At 40.6% G+C, this 27,303-nt stretch overlaps 1 protein-coding gene and 1 long non-coding RNA gene across 2 annotated transcripts in view; one reads left to right on the forward strand and one right to left on the reverse strand.

Moving 5' to 3' along the window:
• The window catches only part of LOC134346323 (uncharacterized), a 50,458-nt gene extending 42,484 nt beyond the window's left edge, over positions 1-7,974 (reverse strand). The window contains exon 1 of the long non-coding RNA XR_010017906.1: positions 7,565-7,974. This is a non-coding gene — a long non-coding RNA (uncharacterized LOC134346323). The remainder of the gene's footprint in view (positions 1-7,564) is intronic.
• A 167-nt stretch (positions 7,975-8,141) lies between these two features.
• The window catches only part of map1b (microtubule-associated protein 1B), a 111,120-nt gene continuing 91,958 nt past the window's right edge, over positions 8,142-27,303 (forward strand). Inside the window, exons 1-2 of the mRNA XM_063049214.1 lie at positions 8,142-8,335; positions 21,627-21,728. Coding sequence (XP_062905284.1) covers positions 8,164-8,335; positions 21,627-21,728 — 274 coding nt within the window. The 5' untranslated portion in view covers positions 8,142-8,163. The remainder of the gene's footprint in view (positions 8,336-21,626; positions 21,729-27,303) is intronic.

Genomic DNA, 27,303 nt, shown 5'->3' on the forward strand with positions numbered 1-27,303 from the left:
AGAGAGATTGGATAGGTTAGGCTTATTTTTTCTGGAACAATGAAAAATGAGAGGTGACTTAAAAGAAGTATCTAAGATTATGAGATGCATAGGTAGGGTAAATAATTAAAATCTTTTTTTTCTATGGCAGGTGTTATCTAAAATTAGAGGAGAAAGAGTTACAATAAGAGGAAGAAGATACAGAGGTGATTTGAAGTTACAGTTTTATTTCCACACATGGCAGCTATATCTGAAACACACTGCCAGAGAAGATGGTGAAATCAGATACAATTGCTATGTATAAAAGGGATTGAAACTGAAACCTCAGTAAGCAGGGTATAGAAGGAGATGGTTCTATTGTGGGCAAGTAGGATGAGTGTAGATGGGCTATCAGGAAGGTATGGAAATATTGGGTCAAGGCCCATTTCTGTGTTATACAATTTTATAATACCCCGTGGTTGGGATATCAGATTTTCATAGTATGCACACAAAATAAGCTTAAGCAATATCATACTACAGATTCTCCCATTGAAATTTAAAATACATTTTCAATTCATGCAAAATCCTAGCAAATTCGAAAAGAGATCTCGTGCTCTCCCAGTGTATAGGATGGATAAACTCTCCTCGGGCTTCCAGCTGGGTACAGGTATTGATTATAACTGATGTTTCGATGACGAACTCTGCCATCTTCTGGATCAAACTCTAGCATCATCCCTGTTGAAGTTGGCAGAGTTTGTCATTGAAACGTTGGTTATATTTGATACCTGTACCTGGCTGGAAGCCCGAAAAGAGTTTACTTTGCAAACTTACTTAGGCATACTTCAATCAGAGGATCAGAGGGATCTTGGGGTCTGAGTCCATAGGACACTCAAGGCTGCTGCGCAGGTTGACTCTGTGGTTAAGAAAGCACACGGTGCATTGGCCTTCATCATCGTGGGATTGAGCTTAGGACCCGAGAGGTAATGTGGCAGCTATATAGGGCCCTGGTCAGATCCCACTTGGAGTACGGTGCTCAGTTCTGGTCGCCTCACTACAGGAAGAATGTGAAAACCATAGAAAGGGTGCAGAGGAGATTTACAAGGATGTTGCCTGGATTGGGGAGCATGCCTTATGAGAATAGGTTGAGTGAACTTGGCCTTTTTTCCTTGGGGTGACGGAGGATGTGAGGTGACCTGATAGAGGTGTATAAGATGATGAGAGGCATCGATCGTGTGGAAAGTCAGAGGCTTTTTCCCAGGGCTGAAATGGCTAGCATGAGAGGGCACAGTTTTAAGGTGCTTGGAAGTAGGTACAGAGGAGATATCAGGAGAAAATCTTTTTATGCAGAGAGTAGTGAGTGTGTGGAATGGGCTGCTGGTGACGGTGGAGGAGGCAGATACGATAGGGTCTTTTAAGAAACTCCTGGACAGGTATATGGAGCTCAGAAAAATAGAGGACTATGGGTAACCCTAGGTAATTTCTAAGGTAAGGACATGTTCGGCACAGCTTTGAGGGCCGAAGGGCCTGTACTGTGCTGTAGATTTTCTATGTTTCTATGTCTATCCACAATTTTTTTTCTGTGAAGAACAAAAGATCAAAGTTCTCAGAAGATATCTTTACTAGAAAGGAGATATATGTTGTGACCATTATTTGAGACACGTATTTGGGAAATGCAGATAAAATTTCGTATTTTACTTAGGAAACAATGGTGATATACATGTGTACAATTGAATGACAATTATCTGAACTTGAATTTCAACTTGAAATGCTTGTAGTCAATGAGCTGCCAAGTTGGGAAAGCCCTTGAGAATCCTAATGTACAGTGTCCTCTTTGCTGGCAATTTCCTGACTGCATTCAAATATTGTAATCCTCATGGAATCCTGCAGCAGACCACAAAGCCTCAGTAATTCGCCAGTACTTATGCTGAAGAATCTGCTTGCTCAGCCTGTACTAGGTTAGGTTAGACATGGGACTTTTATTTAATGAGAAGGAACTTCTGCTTGCAAGCAAGCTAATGATTGGATAATATGCCACTGAGAGCTTCAAGGCCAGGTACAGGAAGCAGCAAGAAGCCCTGAATAAGCAAAGTTCACTACCTCACACACCACCCACCCACCTATACACCTACCCTGTTGGTCCTCACCTGCCCCAACTGTGGAAGTCTCCACACTGTCTTTTTAAATCACCTCAGAACCCAGAAAACCACATGCAGTAACCCTGAAATCCAGCGTAAGAAGTAAAAGAGGAATTGTCCATTTTATTTGAATTAATCGAGATCAGGTAAAGCTTTCACGAAGTTCTTATATGTTGAAAAGATTTCATTTTTGGTTTTCCAGTTTTCAACACATTTTATGTGATTTAACTTGTTTTATTTTTTAAGTTTTAAATGGACCAAACCTTGGGTGAGCTGGTCATTGACGATCAGAAGTGGGGCCGTGCACGTGCTCTTGTTTACACCAGCAACGCTGAGGTCAAAAGGGTTAAAGGTTTCAAGTCCCTAGGAGGGACCATCACCAATTATCTTTCTAGAATCAGCTGCCATGGCCAAGAATGCTCACCAGTGCCTCTACTTCCTTTGCAGAGAGTTGAGGAAATACATTGCTCAGCCCATGACGGAAACCAGCCACCTCTCCATGGACACTGTGAAAACTTCTCACTGCCTTGGTAAAGTAGCGAAAGTAACGAAAGACCCCACCCATCCCAGACATTCTCTCTTTACCCCTACCATCAGAGAGAAGATTAAAAAGCCTGAGAGAATGCACATCATGCTCAAAGACAGCTTCTGGCATGCTGTTATAGGACAAGTGAATGGACACTTAGTGTGGTAAGATGGACTCTTACCCTTACAACCACCTTCATTATGGCCTTGAACTTTATTATCTGTCTGCATTGCACTTTCTCTGTTACTGCATTCTACTAATGTTAGACAAAGTTCATAAGACATAGGAGCACAATTAGGCCATTCAGCCCATCAAGTCTTCTCTGCCATTCCATCATGGCTGATCCCAGATCCCACTCCCCCCCATACACCTGGCTTCTTGCCATATCCTTTGATGTCCTGACCGATCAGGAAACTATCAACTTCCTACTTAAATATACCAACAGACTTGGCCTCCACCACAGTTTGTGGAAGCACATTCACAGATTCACTACTCTTTGGCTAAAAAAAATCCTTCTCACCGCTGTTCTAAAAGGTTGCCCCTCAATTTTGAGGCTGTGCCCTCTAGATCTGGATAACCCCACCCTAGAAAATATCCTCTCCACATCCGCCCTATCTGTCCTTGCAATATTTGGTAAGTTTCAATGAGATCACCCTGCATTTTTCTAAATAGAAGATGGTGGCGCGACAGCAGTGCGCACGGCCTCTCCGATGAATGATATCTGTAATCTGTCAAGTAGGGTACCGTGCACAATTCTGATTTGATGGAGACAGATGTGAGAGTACGGAGGAACATCTGGAGAAACTTCTGAAATGCCCGCTTCGCTGCTGTTGCTACTGTGTGGTAACCGGAACCTCTGGAGCAGAAGGCCCTGAATTCTCGGCTTTGCTTGTTTCAGCGGCCGGGGCGAGGTTGAAGGCGCTTGGCAGAGGATGGCGCTCGGGAGACTGTATCGGAGGCTCGAAGTTTTCGGATGGATGGACTCAGTGTCGGCTGTGGTCGGCTGCTTCCAAGGCATCAGCAAGTTGACAGTGCCTGGAGGTTTATGGCAGGGAGTTTCTCCCTTTTGTCGCCTTCTATCAGGGACGTGGGGACCTTGAGACTTTTATTTTTACCATGCCCATGGTTTGTTCTTTATCAAATTATGGTATTGCTTTGCACTGCTGTAACTGTATGTTATAATTATGTGGTTCTGTGAGTGTTGGTCTTTGGTTTGTCCTGTTTTCTGTGATATCACTCCGGAGAAATATTGTATCATTTCTTAATGCATGTATGTATTTCTAAATGACAATACAAGAGGACTGAGTGTTCTCATAATCTAAAATTCCAGTGAGTACAGGCCCAAAGCTGCCAAATGCTCATATGTTAACCCTTCATTCCTGGAATCATCCATGAAAGTCCATGAATGGGATGCTGGTTTCCATAATATGCTGAGCTGTGATCTCATCTCTCCACAGGTTCTTTAAGTCACAGGCAGAGCAGTTGCCATATGCAGCCAAGTTGCTCCAGATCTTAACTCTTTCATTCGACTGATATTATAGAAACCATTCCGCTACAAGTACCCTCTTGGAATGAGGGAAACCCTGATCAAATGTATAATGTATAATGATTCCAATTGAAAATGCATTCTAGGAGACTCCTTAGAAAAACATAATAGATATTTAGATCAATCTAAAGGCAACCTATGATCTCAATGACTTAAAGACTACAGTTGGGCAAAGAAGAGTGGGATATTGGTATTTTTGTGTATGGACACATAAAGTTAACAGGCAGCAGAGCAAATGGCTAGGAAGGTACATGGCCTTTACAACAAAAGAATTGGAGTTTAGATACAGGTTAGTATTATAACAGTTCTACAGGGTACTAGTAAAGCTATATCTACATGATTTTTGTCCACTTGTTTAAGAAGAAAAATGCCACCATTGGACACAGTCCTAGATTCAGTAGGCTTACTCCTGGGATGAAAGTGTGGTCCTATCAGAAGTGTCGAAAGAAATTTGATCTGTTTTTATTTTGAGGTTCAAAGAATGAGAGGTGATTGTATCTAAACATGGATGATCCTTAGTTGGCATAAAAGAGTGGAGGTTGAGAAGTTTCCATTAGGGAAAATCGCAGATGAAGGTACAGTTACCAGATCGATTAGTTGGCTCAAAAACATGTCATCAAAATGGAAAATAAGGGCTGCAATTGATCACAGTTCAGGAGAAGCATACTTAAAAGAAAAGGCGTATCTAGTAGTTTTTGTGAGTTGTCTGCAGGATGTTGCCATTGGTTGCTGGCACCATCTTGCAAAATTCAAACTGAGATGCTTAGGAGCTTTTTGCGAGGATGGCAGATCTCTAGAATTTTCTATACCAGTGGATTGTAGGGTTAGATTATTATAAGTATTGATTGGTAGGAGAAAGTTAATATATTTTTGGAAGTTCAGGGAATTGAGAGTCATAGGGGATAGGTACAACAGGAAGGTGAGTTTGGGGGCAGATCGGTAATGTTAAACATTGAACATATAGAACAGTACAGCACAGTACAGGTTCTTCAGCCCACAATGTTGTGCTGACCCTCAAACCCTGCCTCCTTATATCACCCCCACCTTCAATTCCTCCATACTGTATACCTGTCTAGTAGTCTCTTAAATTTCACTAGTGTATCTTCCTCCACCACTGACTCAGGCAGTGTATTCCATGCACCAACCACTCTCTGAGTAAAGAACCTTCCTCTAATATCCCCCTTGAAATTCCCACCCCTTACCTTAAAGCCATGTCCTCTTGTATTGAGCAGTGGTGCCCTGGAGAAGAGGCACTGGCTGTCCACTCTAACTATTCCTCTTTATATCTTGTATACCTCTATCATGTCTCCTCTCATCCTCCTTCTCTCCAAAGAGTAAAGCCCTAGCTCCCTTAATCTCTGATCACAATGCATACTTTCTAAACCAGGCAGCATCCTGGTAAATCTCCTCTGTACCCTTTCCAATGCTTCCACATCCTTCCTATAGTGAGGCGACCAGAACTGGACACGGTACTCCAATTGCGGCTTAACCAGGGTTTTATAGAGCTGCATCATTACCTCGTGACTCTTAAACACTATATCTCGACTTATGAAAGCTAACACCCCATAAGCTTTCTTAACTATGTTCATAGTGAAAGATGGGCAGACTTGAGGGGCAAAGTGGCTTTCTCCTTCTTCTCATTTTTTTATATTGTTAAGCAATAACATGCATTGCCCACCAGTCATAGGAAGTCTCTTGAAAAACCACAAGAATCTATGTGGTCATACTATATAGTAAATCTTCTACATAGAGGAGTTCAAATTATAAGCAACTTCTGCAAAACTCCTTCCTGGAATCAAAACATGCCAGACCTATGCCTGTGGCTTTTGACAGACCCATGAGCAAATCCAACAGGAAATCCTGCAATCCATTAAACCTATCCACGAGCTGACCAACAATAAATATCGTGGGGGTTATGTTCAATCAAATGCATATGCAGATGGATAATGAACAACGATTCTGTGAATACTGAAAGTAAGTCAGATGGATTTGGAATCTCATTGTATGGAAACTCTTCTTGGAATCATGTTAAAAGCTGACTTTATACGTTGCTTGGTTATCATACATTTCACCCATTCACTGTTCATATCTGTCATTTGGATAATGCTCGGGCCTTAATGGCTAGAACCTGCACCAATCTGAGGCCCCAAGTAAGGAAGCACATTGTTTGCCAAAATAGCTATGTCCTCTCAAACAGGAAGAGTGATAACAAGAAAAGCATGATTGTTCATTCAGTCTGACCCATATTCATGATGACATCACAGAGGAGCATGAATATCATAACTATGCAAGACATTTAATTTACAATCAATGCCTACTCTTGCATATTTAAATCAAAGTTTTCTGACACATCCCTGTTTTGTCATTGCAGAATCATCAACTTTCCAATAAAGACACCTTTAAATTAATGCCATTTTAACTAAATAACTGAAATTTTCCAGCAAAATATGAGTATATTTTTAATGAAACATTAATCTTGTAGATTACCTCTGGAGCAAAGCGAAAGTAGCAATTATTGCCTGCCATGTGTCGATCCAAAACTGAATATAGTTCTCCAGATCTGATGCAATTAGCCATCTCTATGCTGGCAAAGTTATGCCTTTTGACTTGTATTGAATGGTAGCATTAGTAATTAACCTGGTTAATAAGTATAGTTCAAAACCCTTTTGCTTCTGTTGTTCTGTACCAGTAATGTGACAGGTTTTCTGGGCTTGAAAACCAAGGGTTATGTAATCTATTTGACAGATGTATAGCAGAATTGTGTCTACTTCTCCAATTATTTAGAAGAACCTGCTTGGATTGAAGTTCAATATGTTCATTTCCTCACCAGCCCACGGGATTGTACCTATTCATTGATCTTAATGATTCAGTCAGAGATTCCTTAGCGTGGTGAGGACGCGAAGCCATCTCACCTCACATATGGTCACGTTTCAAGCGGCTGGACCAGAAACCAGTATCTCTGAACCAATGCCGACGTTTGTCTTCCTCTCTGAATGCTTCACATCCACATTCATTGATGAAGGAAAATGGAATGACGGTGCTCTTAACAACATCACCAATTATTGGCAACGGTATTACCGTGGTTATAAACAGGAGCACTGTACTGCAAGTTGTTCAAACCCATCGAAATCAAAGCTGCAATGGAAAAAGCTATCAGAATGATCAAGGACGGGTGCTTGCGACCACTGTTCCCAGTGTAAGCTCCATGCATGGAACGAGCAATCCATGTGTAGAACTCAGGAGCTTGATCCAACAATGTCGCTCAGAAGACACAATGGGAACGTGGGCATGACAACCATGAAGAAACTCAGTCTGGTGTTTAACCTCACCAAAGATTGTAGCACTTACCAAGCCCAGGTCTCTCACTGCTCGAGAGGATATTGCATGTGAAGCCTTTACCTGGGTATCCTCGCTAGACACATGTTGTTCCCGCGGTATCCCAGAGGAAGACGAAAGCGTAGATTTCGATTATCAGCCAATGCGGTCAGTGTCATTGTCGCGTTGACTTCCATATGAACACTGATAGCAGTTAATGCTACCAGTAAATAATTGTCAGTATTGCTATTTTCCCCCGATATAGTGACAATTCCTAATGTCCAGGGATTTCAGCGGTATCCCAACATTTTCAAACTTTTGGAGTTGAGAATCCTGAACATAATCTGACCTCGAGTAGATTTCATTGCATCGAAAGGGGAAAGCAATTCTGCTGTACTGAATGGTGCTCTACTGGTAGGAAATCCAAGCGGGGGAAAAAAAACTTGGCGGAATCTTGCCCGCACTGTAATGCAACGATTCTGCAGGCTCGGGGACGTTTAGCTGGAGCTTGCCGAGGGTCTGATTCGCTGCTGATGACATCAGCTGGCGATGTGAGGTAGGCAGTTTCGTTGTCTCTCCTCCCCAGGACCAGGCGAGTGTCTGCGCTATAAAAGCGCAGCAGCCTCGCCTCCCAGGCTCACTCACTCCCTGTCTAGTGCGTAGTGCGGACAGAGAGGCTGAGGATGGCGACCTTAGACGTGGACCCAGAAGCTTCGTGTAGCAAATTAAGCACATCGCCATCAAACACAAGCCTGACTCACCGATTTCTCGACAATAAGTTCTATTTACTTGTGGTTATTGGGGAAATTGTTACAGAAGACCACCTGAGATGTGCCATTTCAGATATAGAGCGAGGTAAGGGGCTTGCCAGCAGCGTTAAATGATCATATAACGCGGAGCTAATGGGATAAAACTGGGGTGGGGAACCTTTAGTAGCTTCGAAGTGTAATATTGGTACATAAAATGAATCACATCTCACTGCTTTGGAAGGCTAGTTGGCCTTGCTTTGATAATTTTAGCCTGTACTAGTATTTGCGACTTAGAGATAACCTTGAAGAAATCAATTAGATGAAGAGGAGCGATGGACTTAAGGGATGCATTTTCTTTGACACCTGTAATTTTTATTGTGGATAAAATATATACTTTTTTAGCTGAAAGATACTACACCACTCCCTTCCAGCCCACATTAAATCATCTGTTGGCGCTGCGGATCTCGCTCACCATTAAAGGCAATTCCGGAAATCAGGACCGTTGTTTTTTTTTTAATTTGTTAAGTGTACTTATATGAGGGGAAATATTTTTCTAATGAACAATATCTGCTTAATATTTCTAAGGTATGATCTGAAACGCAGAGACAAAATTTTGCGGATAACAAATTAAGACCACTCGCGTGTGTTTTATATATTCATTGCATGTCGATCTTTTTGCCAAAGCGCCAAAAAAACAACAAAAAAAGTCCGACTAAAGACAGGAATGAGCCGGCACCGTTCATCATGTATAACAATGTATCCACCAGGCGTTGGCGATTAATAGCAGACTCCCTTTCTTGCTGGTAAATTGTTGCTAACTCATTATAGCTCTTCACATTTGTTGCTTTGAACCGTGTTGTATTTGATATTTCGCATCGATTTTTTCACAGCTATTCTTTTGACTGGGAACATCGAGTGAATTTATTCAATGTAAAGGCGTTGCCCCCATCACCCCCTCCCCGTGTAAAAAGAATTGATTCTCAAATTAATACTGTAAGGAATGGGGAGCAAAATTTTCACTCGGTTACATTCAGACGCAGCTTTGGGTTCCTAAAGAAGAAATGCTCACAGAGTTGTATTTTAATAATGGCCAAATTATTGAATAAAAGAAAAATAAGGCTGGTAAGTTTGCAATGCCGGGAGCTGACGCTTCTCATTCATTGAGCTGCGGGCGGCTGGTGGGCGTGGCGTGCTCTCCGCACTGCGGTCTCTCCGGAAGCTGCGAACCAGCATCAGACAAAGGGAGGGAGCCCGGGCCCGGTTCAACCTGCCCGACGCCTGCTGGGAATTGTAGTTTGGTTTTCCAGCTGCAATTCCCCCCCCGCCCCTCCCCTCCCCTCCCCTAGACGCGCTTTGAAGCTCCAGCATCTTTGGAAATGAACGAATGTACACGAAGAATTTGAGTCAAAGTGCATGACATTGATTTGCAGTAGACGTAAAGGTCAGGGGAGAATATAGGTTGAGGGTTTACGTGAGCTGCAGGACGTCTCTGCTGTAAAAGGAGATACAGGTGCATTTGACTGGTGTTTTGGGCACCGACGCAGGACCCATTCACTTAGCTGATATTGTTATTCAAAACGCTTGTTACTGCTAAGGCCAGTAGGGTGACCAAACACGGATAGTTCGAACCGTGCACCGTGCGCAGTAGGTAGAATTATTAATCATAATGGACAATATACGAATGTAAAATCGATTTGAACCGAAACATTAAAACAATCCCAGTGAAAAGTCTGCATTGCAAATGCGAATCTGGTTATATATAGATAAAAGAACTATATGAATTACTTTATTGATTATTGTACCTTTGTTTTAACCATTAACCTTAATGGAGGGAAAAGACAATGAGATATTTCTCAAACCACCATCCTCTTGCTATCAAATTCGACACAAAGCAGAATTTAATTTTAAATACATCTATTTATTATTTCTGTATTTACATTTTACATGGCCCCACCTAGCTCTGGCTCCCTTCCCCAGTCAAATTTCCTCAAGGCTGTAGGACTCCGTGTCTTCTTGTTCCTCCAGATGGGTGGGGCAGCTAGAACAGCAGATTTCTCCATAGGCACTGGTTGCTACTCCATGCTCAGTCAACAGGGGACCTGCCTGATCAGCGGTTGGAATATTTCTAATTTCTCCTTCCTACCACAATTAATTGTGAGTGGAAAGCTCCACCCAGTATTCACTCCCAGGACCATTTGTAGCTGTCGAGGGCACATTGTCAACAACTGCTTTTGAAAATGGAGAACAATATTCAATAGCATTAACTGAAAGTGTACGGTCATTTTATTAATAACATGAGTCAAAGGGTGATATCATCTCTTTAGTCATCAGATTCAGCAGATTAAAGCTAGCATATTGCTGCTGTAGAAAAACTAACAAAAGGGAACAAAATTGGTAGGAACAATCATTTCCTTCAACTTAATGTAATGATTGTTATTATAGTTTTAAATATATGTTTATGTAATTATAGTGTTTACATTTATCAGATAACGTTTAAATTATCCATACATTGCAAGCATAATGGTTTCATCAATGCTGCTAAAGTGTAGATGTTCAATCAATGCAATACCTATTTTTGGAGTACAGTATGCTGTGCCTCTTTGTGTGTGCTCCATTTCCACAGTGTCAGCGTTACTGACTCCTTGCAACCCTGCAGTTATGATTTTTAAACCAGGATTTCAAGTCTGTACTATCAATGATGGCAGAATGAGCATAAATCAGTACTCTCTTAATCAACATCATGGCACAAAATATATACATTTAGGAAATTTTGCAGAGATAATGTAAGAGCTACGAATACAACTATAATGATACACTTTGTATCCCTTTGTGATCTTAAAACATCATTGTTACCCCTTCAACAATGAAGTGCTTGTATTTTCAGAGTGAAAAACTGGACTAAGAACGTTTGAAAATTTGGATGCATTAAAATAATCTGGAAATAAAAAAGAAACAAAGCTGCTATGCAGAAAGGTGGCTAAAAATGCATTATATTGTCAAAAGGGAAGGAAGATGCACTCATTGGTCATTCCATCGATATGTCACTCCAGGACTATGGCAAAATGGTTGACCTTAACCCCGAGGTAGCTTAACAAGGCATTTAGAATTTTAATGTATGCTTTATATTTTTGCAGTAAAAATGCGTTTAATACATCTAAACAATTCTTCAAGTAAATGGACAACTATTTAAGCATGCAGGATTAAAAATTAATACAGTAATGAATTACTGTAGGGGTAGAGGAGATGATGAGAATAATTTAATTAGGAAGGGATGCAGACTGTAACAGTGTTGCAGTCCATTTGATCTGTACACATATTTACAAAAATACCCTAATAGATTCTAGCAATGCACATCAAAGTTGCTGGTGAACGCAGCAGGCCAGGCAGCATCTCTAGGAAGAGGTGCAGTGGATGTCAGGTCCTGACGAAGGGTCTCGGCCTGAAACATCGACTGCACCTCTTCCTAGAGATGCTGCCTGGCCTGCTGCGTTCACCAGCAACTTTGATGTGTGTTGCTTGAATTTCCAGCATCTGCAGAATTCCTCTTGTTTGTGCTAATAGATTCTAGTTTTGGGTTCAAAGTACTACCATTGAGATGACCCACCCTTTTCACTGCAATGAAGAGTTTGGACAGGGTTCATATCTGAACTTTAATCTAACCAGCCACAATCTCCCTCATCAAAGCTTTTTATTATATTACAACATAACTATTATTGCCTGGATACCTGTTCCCTGCAGAGTTGAAGTCAGCCAGAATCTTTTGGCTCTGGGATGAATAGTCCAAGCTTCCATTTACTGACCCAGAATGGGTTCTCGCAAAGCAACACCATGTTTTAAAGCTCTCATCATGATGGGGCCCTTATGACTTGGTCATTTCTTCCACCCCAACAACACTCAAGATACCTGTCAGTATCCACTTTTTTCCATCTCTTGGGATTCTGAATTTTTAAATACACTATCTTCATCAGCTATACTTTTGGCTTCCAAGACCTTGAATTCCACTCTAAGTCTCTCCACCTTACTTTTAAACATTGAAGTATGGTGTGAAATAGGATTTTTGCACCAAGTTGGTCATCTACCCTATGCGACATCAGCTTAGGCTGCACAATATCAGATTTGATTGGATGATGCTCTCTGCAGTACCCTGGGAGGTTTAGAATGTTTAAGGTGCTGTATAAAATCTGATGCCGGCCGGTGGTGTAGTGGCATCTGCACTGGACTTTGAGGCAAGTGGTCTCAGGTTCGAATCCGGCCGGCTCCTTACATATTTACCTTCAGTGCTGGGTTGAGCGTCAACTAGCAACTCAACCTCTTAAAAAAACAGACAAATGCTAAAAAAATGGAAAAGGTTGCTGTCTGATGCACCACAAGGTGCGGAGAGGAATAACAACAATAAAATCTGACACATCAAGACTGCACAAAATATTAATTATCTTTTGAATTTCTCTCAATCATGAAATATATTGGCAGTTCTGCCAAAGATACATCCTCACCATTTCCATGCCCACTTTGAAGCCATTTGACATTAGACCTCATTGAGCTCCATTTCAAACATGAACAAAATGCCTGAATTTGAAATATTTGGCGAGAATGCCTGCCCTTGGATTTTGAATGTATATGGCATCAAGGAGCCTTAGTAAGTTGAAGTCAATGGAATTTTGAAGAACTTTTACAGTATATGGTGAAATGGTATCTCACATGAAGGAAGATGGTTGAATGAAGCCAACCATTTCAGGCAGAGGGCCTTGCTGCAAGTTTTCCTCAGGGAGGAATCTTAAATCCAATCATCTTCACTTATTTCATCAAATAACCTTCCTTTCATTACAACTATATGCAGCATTAATTGGAAAACTCATAGGTTTGGACATCAGAATCAGGTTTATTAACACTGTCTTATATGATGTGCAATTTGTAATTTTGCAGCAGCAAAGACAAAATTACTATGAATTACAAAAGAAATCATGCTGAAAAGAAATACTGATATAGTGTTCATGGACTGCTCATAAATCTGATGTCAGAGGGAAAGGAGCTGTTTCAGAAACATTGAGCGTGTATCTTCTGCCTGATGATGATAAGAAGAGGGCATATACCATTGTAATTAGCCTTAATGATAGATGCCATATTTTTGAAGCACTTCCTCTTCAAGATACTGTCAGTGCTGGGGTGAGTTGTGTCTGTGATGGTACTGGCTGAGTCTACAAACTTCTGCAGCTTCTTCTGATCCTGTGCATTGGAACTTCTATCTCAGACAGTGATGCAACCAATCAGAATGCATTCCACCAAATAAATGTAGAATTTTCAAGAGTCATTGGTGTTGGTGACATACTAGATTTAGTATATGTAGTATTTGGGCCAGAAGATTGCCAATAGCAACCACCTCCAATAAGAGAGTGTTTAGCATCCTCGTCTTACACTGAAGGAAACCACTATATCAAATTTCCAGTCCTCATCCATTGGGAACAGGGTTATATATCCTTCAGCAAGAACATAAAGGGACCAGCTATATAAAGTCTATGGCTCCAGTAGTTCAGAAACAAGCTAACTTCTGAGGAATAACTCATCTCCTGATCCCTCGAGCCTTTCCACCACCTACAAGGCATATGAGGGATATTTATTTTAACAGGCCTTCTGACTCATTGAGGCTGTGATGCCCAATAACACCCATGCGGCTAATTAACCTCTGAACCTTTGTGTCTTTGGAATGTGGGAGGAAACTGAAGAACCCGATGCAACACCATGCAGTCACAGGGAGGATATACAAACTTCTTACTGAGAGTGGCAGAACTGAGGTAGGGTCACTGGTGCTGTAATAGCATTACGCTAACCTCTACACCACCATGCCATGAGCCAGGAGGCTCTTCACTTTCCTGGATGATTGAAGCTCCAGTAATACTCAGGGATCTCAACAAGGCTCAGGGCAAAGCAGTTTGTTTGATTAGAACCCCATTCTTCATTTTAAAGCGCCACAGTAGTGTAGCAGTTAGTGCAAAGCCATTACAGTTTGGGACGTCAAAGTTCAGTTCTGACGTCATCTGTAAAAAGTCTTTACATCCTGCCTGTGCAACGTGTGGGCTTTCTCAGGATGCTCCGGTTTCCTCCCACAGTGCAAAGACATACCGGTTAGTAAGTTAATTGGTCATTGTAAATTATCCCATGATTAGGCTAGGGTTAATTGGGGGTTGCTGAGTAGCATAGCTCAAAGGGCCAAAAGGGCCTATAATGTGCTGTATCTCAAAAAATAAATAGATCTCTTCCTCTACCAGCAGAACCCTGTGTCCACAGTGAACAATGTCTGCTGGGTATACTGCACTAGATTGCCAAGAGAAGCTATTTCATTGCAACACCTTATCATCTAGAAGGGTTGGTGCAGAGGTGAGATGGCACACTACCACCTCCGATGTTCATTCCATGATGACTTAGTAATAGCTTTGTCACCTGGCGTTTCACTCCTGGTTGGGTCACCCATGGCAGCGAGGTCAAGGGGGAGGTTCCAGACAAAGACTGATCCAACCAAGATCTCAACAGTGGAGTTGGCAGAAGATGATTTGTACATTATTTGATAATAAAAGCACCTTGACTTTGAATCTTTCAATGATAACATCTGACAATGGCAGTGTAGGTAGAGGAAGGCTGCCGCAGTGAAAGTCCCTCAGTCGTCTTGTATACCACACCACTGGACCCTTACCCGGATCTATGTCCATGTGATGGCTGCCCATCACACATTAAACCAAGTCATGCCCAAGCATTCTCCATTGAGGGTATCCACTATAACATCCTGGTTACATGGATCCTGAATTGGCCTCCGCAGCCACCTGAGGCTCACCAATATACAACCTCTTGGGAGAACATCATACTCAACTAGAGTGATCCTACTACCTTATTGAACAGGTCTTTGATAAGCAAATTCACTACAAACATTGCAGTCGTTCAAGAGGGGTTTACCACTGCAAAATACAAAATGCTGGAGAAACTCAACAGGTTAGGTAGCATCTTTGGATGGGAATAAACAGTCAGCATTTAGGGTTAAGACCATCCATCAGAAGGCTTTACGGTTACAGATCCAGCAACCCACCTTGGTTGTAGGGGTGCTGTACTGACAAACGCTGCAGCAGTTGTGTCCATCTCTCCCGATCATGGGCAAGTACCTGGGTTGTGGCAAAGCTCTCTCTGGTTCACTTAGCAATGTTCTCTGCCCATTTCTTCCTCTGTCTGCCCCTTTTTCTTCTCCCCTGCACTGTTCCCTGAAGATTGGTCTTTGAGAGTCCACTTGATTTTGTTATGTGGCCATACCATCTCAGTTTCCTCTTCTTTACTGTGGGCAGTAGATCTTCACTGTGTCTCATGTGCTGAGTAATAGTTCTCCGTACTTCATCGTTTGAGATATGGTCTGTATAAGAGATGCCGAGAAGCCTTCTGAAACATCTCATTTCTACTGCTGGGATCTTCTTTTGCAGTTCTGCTGTCAAAGTCCATGATTCGCATGCATACAAGAAGATGGAGAGCACAAGTACATGCAGGAGTTTCCACCTGGATCTGAGAGCGATGTTGTTGTCTCTCCAGATTGGTTTTAGTTTAGCCAGCATCACTGTTGTTTGGGCTGTCCTTGCAAGGACTTCAGGCTTTGATCTTTCTTGGTTGATGATGGTGCCAAGATACTTGAACCATTTGACAGTCTCTTGTTCTTGTCTACTGACTGTGATTTTTGTTGTGATTGGCTCCTCACTGTTTCTCATCAGCTTGGTTTTCTCTGTGCTGATCTCCATGTCATTTCTGGTAGATGTCCAGATGGTTCACAAGGCAGGCCAGTTCATCTTCACTTCCTGCCGGCCCATCAGTGTCATCAACAAACCTGAGGTTGGGTGTGATCTGTCCTCCGATGCTGACTGCCGATATGGTTTTCTAGGGCATTTGTTATTATTTGCTCCAGGAAAATGTTGAACAGTGTGGGTGAAAGAAGGCAGCCTTGTCGGACTCCAACTGATGCGTGGAACCACTCTCCAACTGTACCTTGAACAAGTGCTGCACTGAGAGCTTGATGGTTTGGATCGGCTTTTAGCCCATGTTATATCTGTTCATTGTGGCTCAGAGTACATCATGCCACGCACTATCGAATTCCTTATTGAAGTCTGTGAACACGTGGAGGATGTCCTATTGATGTTGGTTGTATTTCTCTCACAGTACTTGGAGGTTGAATATTTGTTGTGTTGTACTTCTTCCACGTCTGAATCCAGCCTGCTCTTCGGTAATTATTTCTTTTGCCTGTGGTTGCAGTCTGTTCAAGATGACTTTCAGCATCATTTTGCTTGCATGGCTGGTAAGACTTATGGTTCTATAACTCTGTTACTGCTGAAAGTTGCCTCTCCTGGGGAGAGTGATGATGAGTGACTTTGCCCATGGTGTTGGCCGTTCCCCGATCTGCCAGGTTTTGTTGCAGACGTTGGTGAGGATGTCTATGTTTTATAAGCTCAGCCGGGATGTTGTCTATTCCTGCAGCTATCCCACTCTTCACTGATCTTATGGCTGCTTCTACTTCTTCCCACAGAATTAGCAAGTCACTGTCATTTGACAAGTCCTGGCTAGCGAATACGCTGGGGTCTCTTTGGGTCTGATGGTTGTAAAGGTCTGAATAATACTCAGTCCATCTGTTGAGACTGTCTTCATGGTCTGTGAGACAGTTACCTTCTTTGTCTTGATGGTGCTGCCTCATGACTGTCTCTGTTTAGTGAGGTCCTTCATAATTTGAAATGCTTGCCTATCGTTCTTGTTCTTCTATCTCTGTACGCAGTCTCTCAATCCAATCTTCCTTGGCCTTAATCATGTATTTCCTGATCTTTTTGCTGATCACTTTATACTACAGCTCCTGTTGTTATGATCTTAATTTTCTTCAGACCTCTTCCAGTGTCACACATTTCCTCCGTTACCTTTACCATGTAAATCTTCATTCTATTTGATCCATGTATTTAGAAACATAGAAACATAGAAAATAGGTGCAGGAGTAGGCCATTCGGCCCTTCGAGCCTGCACCGCCATTTATTATGATCATGGCTGATCATCCAACTCAGAACCCCGCCCCAGCCTTCCCTCCATACCCCCTGATCCCCGTAGCCACAAGGGCCATATCTAACTCCCTCTTAAACATAGCCAATGAACTGGCCTCAACAGTTTCCTGTGGCAGAGAATTCCACAGATTCACCACTCTCTGTGTGAAGAAGTTTTTCCTAATCTCTGTCCTAAAAGGCTTCCCCCTTATCCTCAAACTGTGACCCCTCGTTCTGGACTTCCCCAACATTGGGAACAATCTTCCTGCATCTAGCCTGTCCAATCCCTTTAGGATTTTATACATTTCAATCAGATCCCCCCTCAATCTTCTAAATTCCAACGAGTACAAGCCCAGTTCATCCAGTCTTTCTTCATATGAAAGTCCTGCCATCCCAGGAATCAATCTGGTGAACCTTCTTTGTACTCCCTCTATGGCAAGGATGTCTTTCCTCAGATTAAGGGACCAAAACTGCACACAATTCTCCAGGTGTACCTTACCCCCAATACCGTGTGCTTTAAGTTTGCACACTAATCTCCTGTGTGGGACCTTGTCAAAAGCCTTTTGAAAATCCAAATATACCACATCCACAGGTTCTCCCCTATCCACTCTACTAGTTACATCCTCAAAAAATTCTATGAGATTCGTCAGACATGATTTTCCTTTCACAAATCCATGCTGACTTTGTCCGATGATTTCACCACTTTCCAAATGTGCTGAAATCACATCTTCGATAACTGACTCCAGCAGTTTCCCCACCGCCGACGTTAGGCTAACCGGTCTATAATTCCCCGGTTTCTCTCTCCCTCCTTTTTTAAAAAGTGGGGTTATATTAGCCACCCTCCAATCCTCAGGAACTAGTCCAGAAACTAACGAGTTTTGAAAAATTATCACGAATGCATCCACTATTTCTTGGGCTACTTCCTTAAGCACTCTGGGATGCAGACCATCTGGCCCTGGGGATTTATCTGCCTTTAATCCCTTCAATTTACCTAACACCACTTCCCTACTAACATGTATTTCGCTCAGTTCTTCCATCTCACTGGACCCTCTGTCCCCTACTATTTCTGGAAGATTATTTATGTCCTCCTTAGTGAAGACAGAACCAAAGTAATTATTCAATTGGTCTGCCATGTCCTTGCTCCCCATAATCAATTCACCTGTTTCTGTCTGTAGGGGATCTACATTTGTCTTTACCAGTCTTTTCCTTTTTACATATCTATAAAAGCTTTTACAGTCAGTTTTTATGTTCCCTGCCAGTTTTCTCTCATAATCTTTTTTCCCCTTCCTAATTAAGCCCTTTGTCCTCCTCTGCTGAACTCTGAATTTCTCCCAGTCTTCAGGTGAGCCACTTTTTCTGGCTAATTTTTATGCTTCTTCTTTGGAATTGATACTATCCCTAATTTCTCTTGTCAGCCACGGGTGCACTACCTTCCTTGATTTATTCTTTTGCCAAACTGGGATGAACAATTGTTGTAGTTCATCCATGCAATCTTTAAATGCTTGCCATTGCATATCCACCGTCAATCCTTTAAGTGTCATTTGCCAGTCTATCTTAGCTAATTCACGTCTCATACCTTCAAACTTACCCGTCTTTAAGTTCAGAACCTTTGTTTCTGAATTAACTATGTCACTCTCCATCTTAATGAAGAATTCCACCATATTATGGTCACTCTTACCCAAGGGGCCTCTCAGGACAAGATTGCTAATTAACCCTTCCTCATTGCTCAAAACCCAGTCTACAATAGCCTGCTCTCTAGTTGGTTCCTTGACATGTTGGTTCAAAAAACCATCCCGCATACATTCCAAGAAATCCTCTTCCTCAGCACCTTTACCAATTTGGTTCACCCAATCTACATGTAGATTGAAGTCACCCATTATAACTGCTGTTCCTTTATTGCACACATTTCTAATTTCCTGTTTAATACCATCTCCGACCTCACTACTACTGTTAGGTGGCCTGCACACAACTCCCACCAGCGTTTTCTGCTCCTTAGTGTTATGTAGCTCTACCCATATCGATTCCACATCTTCCCGGTGTATGTCCTTCCTTTCTTTTGCGTTAATCTCATCTTTAACCAGCAACGCCACCCCACCTCCTTTTCTTTCATGTCTATCCCTCCTGAATATTGACTATCCCTGAACGTTGAGCTCCCATCCTTGGTCACCCTGGAGCCATGTCTCTGTGATCCCAATTATATCATAATCATTAATAACAATCTGCACTTTCAATTCATCCACCTTGTTACGAATGCTTCTTGCATTGACGCACAAAGCCTTCAGGCGCTCTTTTACAACTCTCTTAGCCCTTATACAATTATGTTGAAAAGTGGCCCTTTTTGATGCTTGCCCTGGATTTGTCGGCCTGCCACTTTTACTTTTCTCCTTACTACTTTTTGCTTCTCCCCTCTGTCTCTCTGCACTGGTTCCCATCCCCCTGTTGTGAACTAACCTCCTCTCGCCTAGCCTCTTTAATTTGATTCCCACCCCCCAACCATTCTAGTTTAAAGTCACCTCAGTAGCCCTCGCTAATCTCCCTGCCAGGATATTGGTCCCCCTAGGATTTATAACATATCACGAGATTTTGTCATCTCAATTTGTATATTTAAGTCAATAGATTAAAAAAATTAAAACTGCTGCCTTGTCCAGTGTGCCCACATTACACTGAAGAGTTAAGAAATGCAAGTTATTGACGCTGTTGTTTCCACAACTTGCAGGAAGTCATAGTTATCTGTCAATTTGGCACAGTCAGTGTTAAATAAAATTAAAAAATAAGACTTGATAGGGTTTGTAGTTCAGAGGTAGTTGGCTTGGATCCAGTTCAGCAATCAGGAGCCAATCCAACTCTTGCATGGGACAAACCAGACTGTGATTTATTCACCTCATAAGGCTGGAGGCATGTTAGTATGCACTAATGTTCTGTATAGCTGCCCAAGAAGAAATATTTTGTTATATTTCCTTATAAAGAGCCTTTGTACAAAAGGAAAAAAAATATAAACAGACTGAGGATTGATATGAATATTTTCAGGAACTTCTTCAAGATTTGAATGGATGGCTTTATAATCAAGTACTTAGTAACGAATTAAGAAGCTTAAGCTATTTCATTGCTAGAAATAGATTCACTGGGAATTATGCAGAATTATTGAGCACCATTGACTTTGTCATTGACTACAGTTGTTTGCTCTGGTCCAGGAAGACGGGTTTAAATACTGAAAGTTTTGACTTGCTGGAATACTTGGAAGCTACCTTTGCATTCCCAACCAAGAATAGTAACATCTTATATCCTCAGTTGAATTGGAGTGGACGCAATAGAAGTTCTTTTCTGCTGGTCCAATTTAGTACTTTAAAACATTATAATTTATCAATCATTTATTTTGATTATTCATTTATCATTTCCTGCTGTTTTATTATTCTTCATTTAAAAAAGCTGTCAGTGCATAATATAGAATCAAAATCAATCTAATTTGAAATAAACCTCTTTCTAGATGATGTTTCATTTACAATGGAACTGCTAATTAGTCACTGAACCACTCGCCTCTTCCTGCAACTCACTTGCTCAGTTAGATGAGTTTAAATAACTTCAGACTTACAAATTGATTCAAAATACAAGATTTGGGTGTTAAACTGCACACAGTGGAACATTATACAGTAAGTATTTTTGCCCATTTTATTCTGCATTCTCCTTCAGTCAGTGACTTCTGTTGGACTGTTGATCAATAAGTTGAGGTGCCCATTAGGTTCTCAACCATGTGCACATATCAAGCATCTAAGATCATGTGTGTGTTTGGTTTGGGTTAGGGATAATGAACCAGGCATAATATTTTAACCTAATATTTACACATTTACCCAAATGATCATGATCTAGAGTAAATACACTTAATTTTATCTTCCATGACAAATAACACTGTTCAGTAGTGTGTCTCTGATTAATGCAGTCTTAACTTAGATAAGTTACTGAATGCTGAATGCTGAACATTAAACAATACTCTCCTAATTGTATGGTTCAAAACTAGGCTGTATCCATCAAATGGAAATGATGTACAATAGCATATTCAAATCAGCTCTGCATTCTACACTTTTGCATTGTAATTTTATTCCATCTTCCTGGTGAATTTTTGGAAATGGTTTTGTTCAGACACAATATTAAACAAAACATCACACACAAATGGTAGAGGAACTCAGCAGGTCAGGCAGCAGCTATTGAAATGAATGAATGGTCGACGTTTCGGGCCAAGACCCTTCTTTGACTCAGAGCTTCCAGCACCTGTATTATTAAAGACTGTACAATGCCTATACTTTTTCTTGACATGTTTTCTCGTGTGTGCTGAAGATATTACATGTTGCTGTGTTATCTTTTCAGGTATTCGTTCCTGGGACACAGACCTAATAGCCTGCAATCTAGACCAGGAGCTCAAGCTCTTTGTGTCACGCCACTCTGCAAGATTTTCAGCAGATGTTAGAGGTAAGATATATTACAAGTTCACCAGAACTGTAAGTAGCAACAGGTTGTAAAATGGTAGCGATCAATATTATTATAAAGTCGATCTGGTAATTCCTTGACATCATTTGTAGATTCATTTGATGCAGTACTGAAATGATTTTAGCCTTTCACAATGCACCTAGTGATTACTATATCAATAGCAATTATATACGTTTATAGAAAATAATGGAAGAATATTCAGAGATAATGGAAGTCCAAATGACTTTATCCCATTAAGACAGAATTAAATAAATTTTCCTAAAATTCTGCCTGTTTTCAAGCTTTTTATTTCCAAGTGATAAATGTTTTGTTCATGAAGCTGAAGGATCAATAATTTAGATGTCTAAGAACCATTTTAACTGCTTTCGTGGAGAAATGAGTACCAAGTGATGGAAGTTTGTTTTCAGATAGTAGGTTGAAATTTTGTAGGGCTTTCTGTAGTCACCTATTATAATTCTTGACAGGAACACGTTTTTGGAAGAACCACCAGATTTATGGTGATGGTTCAGATCAGCCTGCATAGAATTTTAGTACTTTATAGCCTGGAAACAGCGACTAATATTAATTAATCATCATGACCAGTGAAGCCACTGTGGACATGTTTGGTTCTTTTAGTAAGCACTTTAACAATTCGTGAAACAAATAAATAAAAGTGAAATTTGAATGCTTAGAATAGTTTATAGCATCTTTATTAAAAAATGGATGAAATTTGATAAAAGAAGCACCAAACCTTGATACCTGTACTTCATAGAGTCATGACTTTTTTTATGTTATGCACATTGACTTGGCATGACATGTCAGGGTGTAATTTGTAACTATACTTGGAAGAAACAAAAATGACATCCTTACTGATAAATAACTTTTATAATCTAGTACTGTTTTCCACAGGCTTAGTTTGCCCTGTTGATGAATCAAGACATATAAAATTGTGCAGTTTCATTTACTATTATCGATTATGTATAACCGATGGCTTTCTTCGTATTTCCGTATGCATTTGCACAATGGTGGAGGAAATATTACTGTGGCACAACATGGCACAGTGCAACACGAAGCAATTGTACCAGGATCCCACAGGTTTGATGCCAGACTAGTATTGACCAGAAGTTTGGTTTGGAAAAAAATAATTTCAACACCCTTCAGATGGGGAGAAGTCAGATAGTGTCGTCTCTACTGATGTTATCTGGTGACCACATCAGGAAGAAAGTACATAAGACCATAAGATATAAGAGGGGAATGAGGCCATTTGGCCCATCGAGTCTGCTCTGCCATTCAATCATTGCTGATCCTTTCCCCCCCTCAGCCCCACTCCCTAATCCCTTCTCCCCCAATCGTTGATGCGGTGTCCAATCAAGAACCTACCAAGCTCTGCCTTAAATACACCGAACGATTTGGCCTCCACACCTGCCTGTGGTAATTAATTCCACCAATTCACCATCCTCTGGCTAAAGAAATTTCTCCGCCTCTCTGTTTTATATGAACGTCCCTCTTTCCTGAGGCTGTGCCCGCTTGTCCTATACTCCCCCACCGTGGGAAATGATCTTTCCACATCTACTCTGTCTAGACCCTTCAACATTCAACAATTTTCAATGAGATCCCCCCTCATCCTTCTAAATTCCAGCGCGTGCAGACTGAGAGCTATCAAACGTTCATCATATGATAACCCTTTCATTCCCAGAATCATCCTTGTGAAACTCCTCTGAACCCTCTGCAATGCCAGTACACCTTTTTCTTATACGAGGAACCCAAAACTGTTCACAATACTCAAGGTGAGACCTCACCAGTGCCCTGTAAAGCCTAAGCATCACATCCCTGCTCTTGTATTCAAGATCTCTTGAAATGAAAGCTAACATTGCATTTGTGTTTCTCACCACCGACTGTACCTGCAAGTTAACCTTTAGGGTGTTCTGCACAAGGACTTCCAAGTCCCGTTGCATCTCAGATTTTTGGATTTTCTCCCCATTTAGGAAATAGTCTGTACATTTATTTCTACTACCAAAGTGCATGACCATGCTTTTTCCAACATTGTATTTCATTTGCCACTTTCTTGCCCATTCTCCTAATCTGTCTTAAGTCCTTCTGCAGCCTACCTATTTCCTCAACACTACCTGTCCTCCATGTATCTTCATATCATCTGCAAACTTGGCAAGAAAGCCATCTATTCCATAATCTAAATCATTGATATACAGTATAAAAAGAAACGGTCCCAACACCAACTGCTGCGGAACACCACTAATCACTGGCAACCAACTAGAAAAAGATCCTTTTATTCCTTTTAAGAAGGTGCAGGAGTCTTAGGACCCACACCACTAGGAACAAGAACAGTTATTCCTCATCCATTAGGCTCTTGAACCATGGGGGCTAACTTTACTCATCTTCACTTGCCCTTTCATTGAACTGTTCCCACAACCTGTGGATCACTTTCAAGGACTCTTCGTCTCATCTTCTCAATATTCACTGTTTATTTTTTTTATTTTTTTCATATTTACATAGTTTGTTGTCCTTTGCACATTAGTTGTTTGTCCCATTGGACACAGTTTTTAATTGATTCTGTGTATTTCTTGGCTTTACTCTGTATGCCCACAAGGAAATGAATCTCAGGGTTGTATATGATGACATATATGTACTTTAATGAATATAATTTTACTTTGAACTTGCATGGTCAATGCTGAAAATGGAACAGCGTGACCTGATGGAAGTATTTCAAATTACGAGAGGCATTGATTGGGTAGATAGTCAGTCTTTCTTCAGAGATGGAAAGGTCAAATACCAGAGGTGACAGTTTTAAGCTGAGAACTGAAAAGTTTGAAAGGGATTTATACTGTAAGTTGTTTTTCACAGAGAGTGGTAGGTGCCTGGAATGTGCTGCCAGGAGAGTAGGTAGAAACCAATACAATAGTAAAGAATGTATCATAGAAAATAATGGGAAAGCAAGTATATCAGCACATAAAATAAAAATGGACAAAGTTAACAAGATTTGCATATTACTTGATGTATGCGGTCAAAAATTCTCAATTCTGAAAATTGAGATATTTTTTCGGGTTGGTTCTCTTTTCCAGTATTTTTTGATTTTTTTTTAGAGATTGGAATTTGTCATGATTTGAATCAAGAATCAAAATTACTGTTTGTTGGGACAGATCTCAGGACAGATTACTTCACTGAATGACTTCCAGATCACCAGTGAAACAAATACTTAAAAGCTCTTGGCCTTGGAGTAATAAGGAAAGCAATTCTTAGATATGTAAACATCTGAAATACTGAGAAATATTAAATAAATATCTGAAATACAGTTAGCTATTATTTCTCAGTGGAATTTACCAAATATTTCAACAAAATCCACATTTGCACCCGTGACTGTTGAAAGAGGGAAACAACATGTATACACTGGTCTAATTTAATTCAATTGCACTTTTCTTCACGAAGAGAAACAATGAAAAGCCAATGTACCAGTGTTATGGTGTCTGGATCGAGCATTGAACTGACACTCACTTCCTGCAGCTGCTCAATTAAAGGAGGACTTGAGAAGTAAAAGACGGTCGGCATGCTCAGAAACTCGCATTAAGTATTCTTGTCAGTAACATCACTGCATTTATCTTTCTAAGTATTCCATATTGGGAATTTTCATGATGATCCAGTCTTCCTATTTACATTTTACACTGTTATAAATCTTCTGCATTCTGGCTAGTTTATTGCTTTTCCTGAGATTTTCTGTCTTCGTTTGCATCGCTGTCTTAAGCTTTCTGTCTCTGAAAATGAGTATTTCATGTTGCAAACAGCCAGTTTAGTACAATGGACAGGCCTGTCCAAAGACAGCAATGAAATCATGCTCATTTTTCAGGAATGAATCTTCATTCCTTCATTGGTGCTATTGAAAATATCAAATTTTGCTCTGAGTTATACTAATCATATCACCGGCATGTGTTGTGAAATTTGTTAACTTAGCAGCAGCAGTTCAATGTAATACATAATATAGAAGAAAATAAATAAGTAAATCAATTACAGTGTATGTATATTGAATAGATTAAGATCCTGCAAAAACAGAAATAATATATATTAAAAAAATAAGGTAGTGTTGACGGGTTCAATGTCCATTTAGGAATTGGATGGCAGAGGGGAAGAAGCTGTATTTATATTTACAGCTTCCCTTCTATCACCTCTCCTTGACACATTGTCAGATCTTTCGTAAGTGATATCTATCCAATCAGAATTAGAATCAGGTTTATTATCACTGGCATGTGACATGAAATTCGTTAACTTAGCAGCAGCAGTTCAATGCAACACATTATCTAGCAGAGGGAAAATAAATTTAAAAAATTAATAAACAAATCAATTACATAGTTTGAATAGATTTAAAAAAACATGCAAAGACAGAAATACTGTATATTAAAAAGAAAGTGAGATAGTGTCCAAAGATTCAATGTCCATTTTGGAATCGGATGGCAGAGAGGAAGAAGCTGTTCTTGAATCGCTGAGTGTGTGCCTTCAGGCTTCTGTACCTCCTACCTGATGGTAACAGTGAGAAAAGGGCATGCCCTGGGTGCTGGAGGTCCTCGATAATGGACGCTGCTTTTCTGAGACACCGCTCCCTGAAGATGTCCTGGGCACTTTGTAGGCTAGTGCCCAAGATGGAGCCGACTAATTTTTACGATCCACTGTAGCTTTTTTTGGTCCTGTACAGTTGCCCCCCACCATACCAGACAGTGATGCAGCCTTTCAGAATGCTCTCCACGGTACATCTATAGAAGTAGACTTTTATTTACTTGTACATCTTGTTCAGTGAATTGAAGAGCAGATCTTGAGTGTTAAGTGGAGCTAAACTTACAGCAACCACTAAGTCATCATGATTTTTTAATGTTATAATTTTTTTAAGCAAACATAAGATTTGCTGAATTCTTACTATTGATAGGTGGTAGAATAGTAGATCTGTGCAAATGAAGAGTGAGATTAATAAATAATAAATTAGGAAAACAGTTATATTTAACAATGATTTTAAAAGCCAGGAGAAGATTTTAGAGGGCTAAGAGAGCAACCATTATTAGAATGTCAGCCTCAGGACTTTAAATACAGTCTTAAGCAAAGCTACTTACCACTACATACTTTAATGGTCAGTTGTAATTAAGAATGTTGTTTTCCATGAGAATGCTTTTCCTGGGAGTGTCTGAGTAATATTATTGCATTGTACTGCTATTTCCAGGATAATGAACACAGTGGAGTAGAATGGTAACATTTAATTTTGCCATTTTGGCATTTAATGTCTGTTATCAGCCAAATGATTGCAGGTGGGGGACTGAGTGAAGTGGGGAGGCTGGAAATGTTGGGAGAGAGGATGGGCAGATTGGGCCTTTAGCAGAGGGTTGATCGTACAGCTGATTAAATCAGTTCATGTAGAATGTGGAGTTTTTTTAGAAGAGGGGATGTAAGAGAACTTCTGACAGAAAGAAAAACAGTTTCTTCCTGTAAAAGTGGAATAATTCTGTAGAAATAATCGCAAAAATAGACAATATTTACATAAAAATTATATGTATAAAATCATTCTCATTCACCTACAGCAATAATTTTG

Source organism: Mobula hypostoma, chromosome 5 (assembly GCF_963921235.1).
Source record: "Mobula hypostoma chromosome 5, sMobHyp1.1, whole genome shotgun sequence".
Taxonomy (NCBI): domain Eukaryota; kingdom Metazoa; phylum Chordata; class Chondrichthyes; order Myliobatiformes; family Myliobatidae; genus Mobula; species Mobula hypostoma.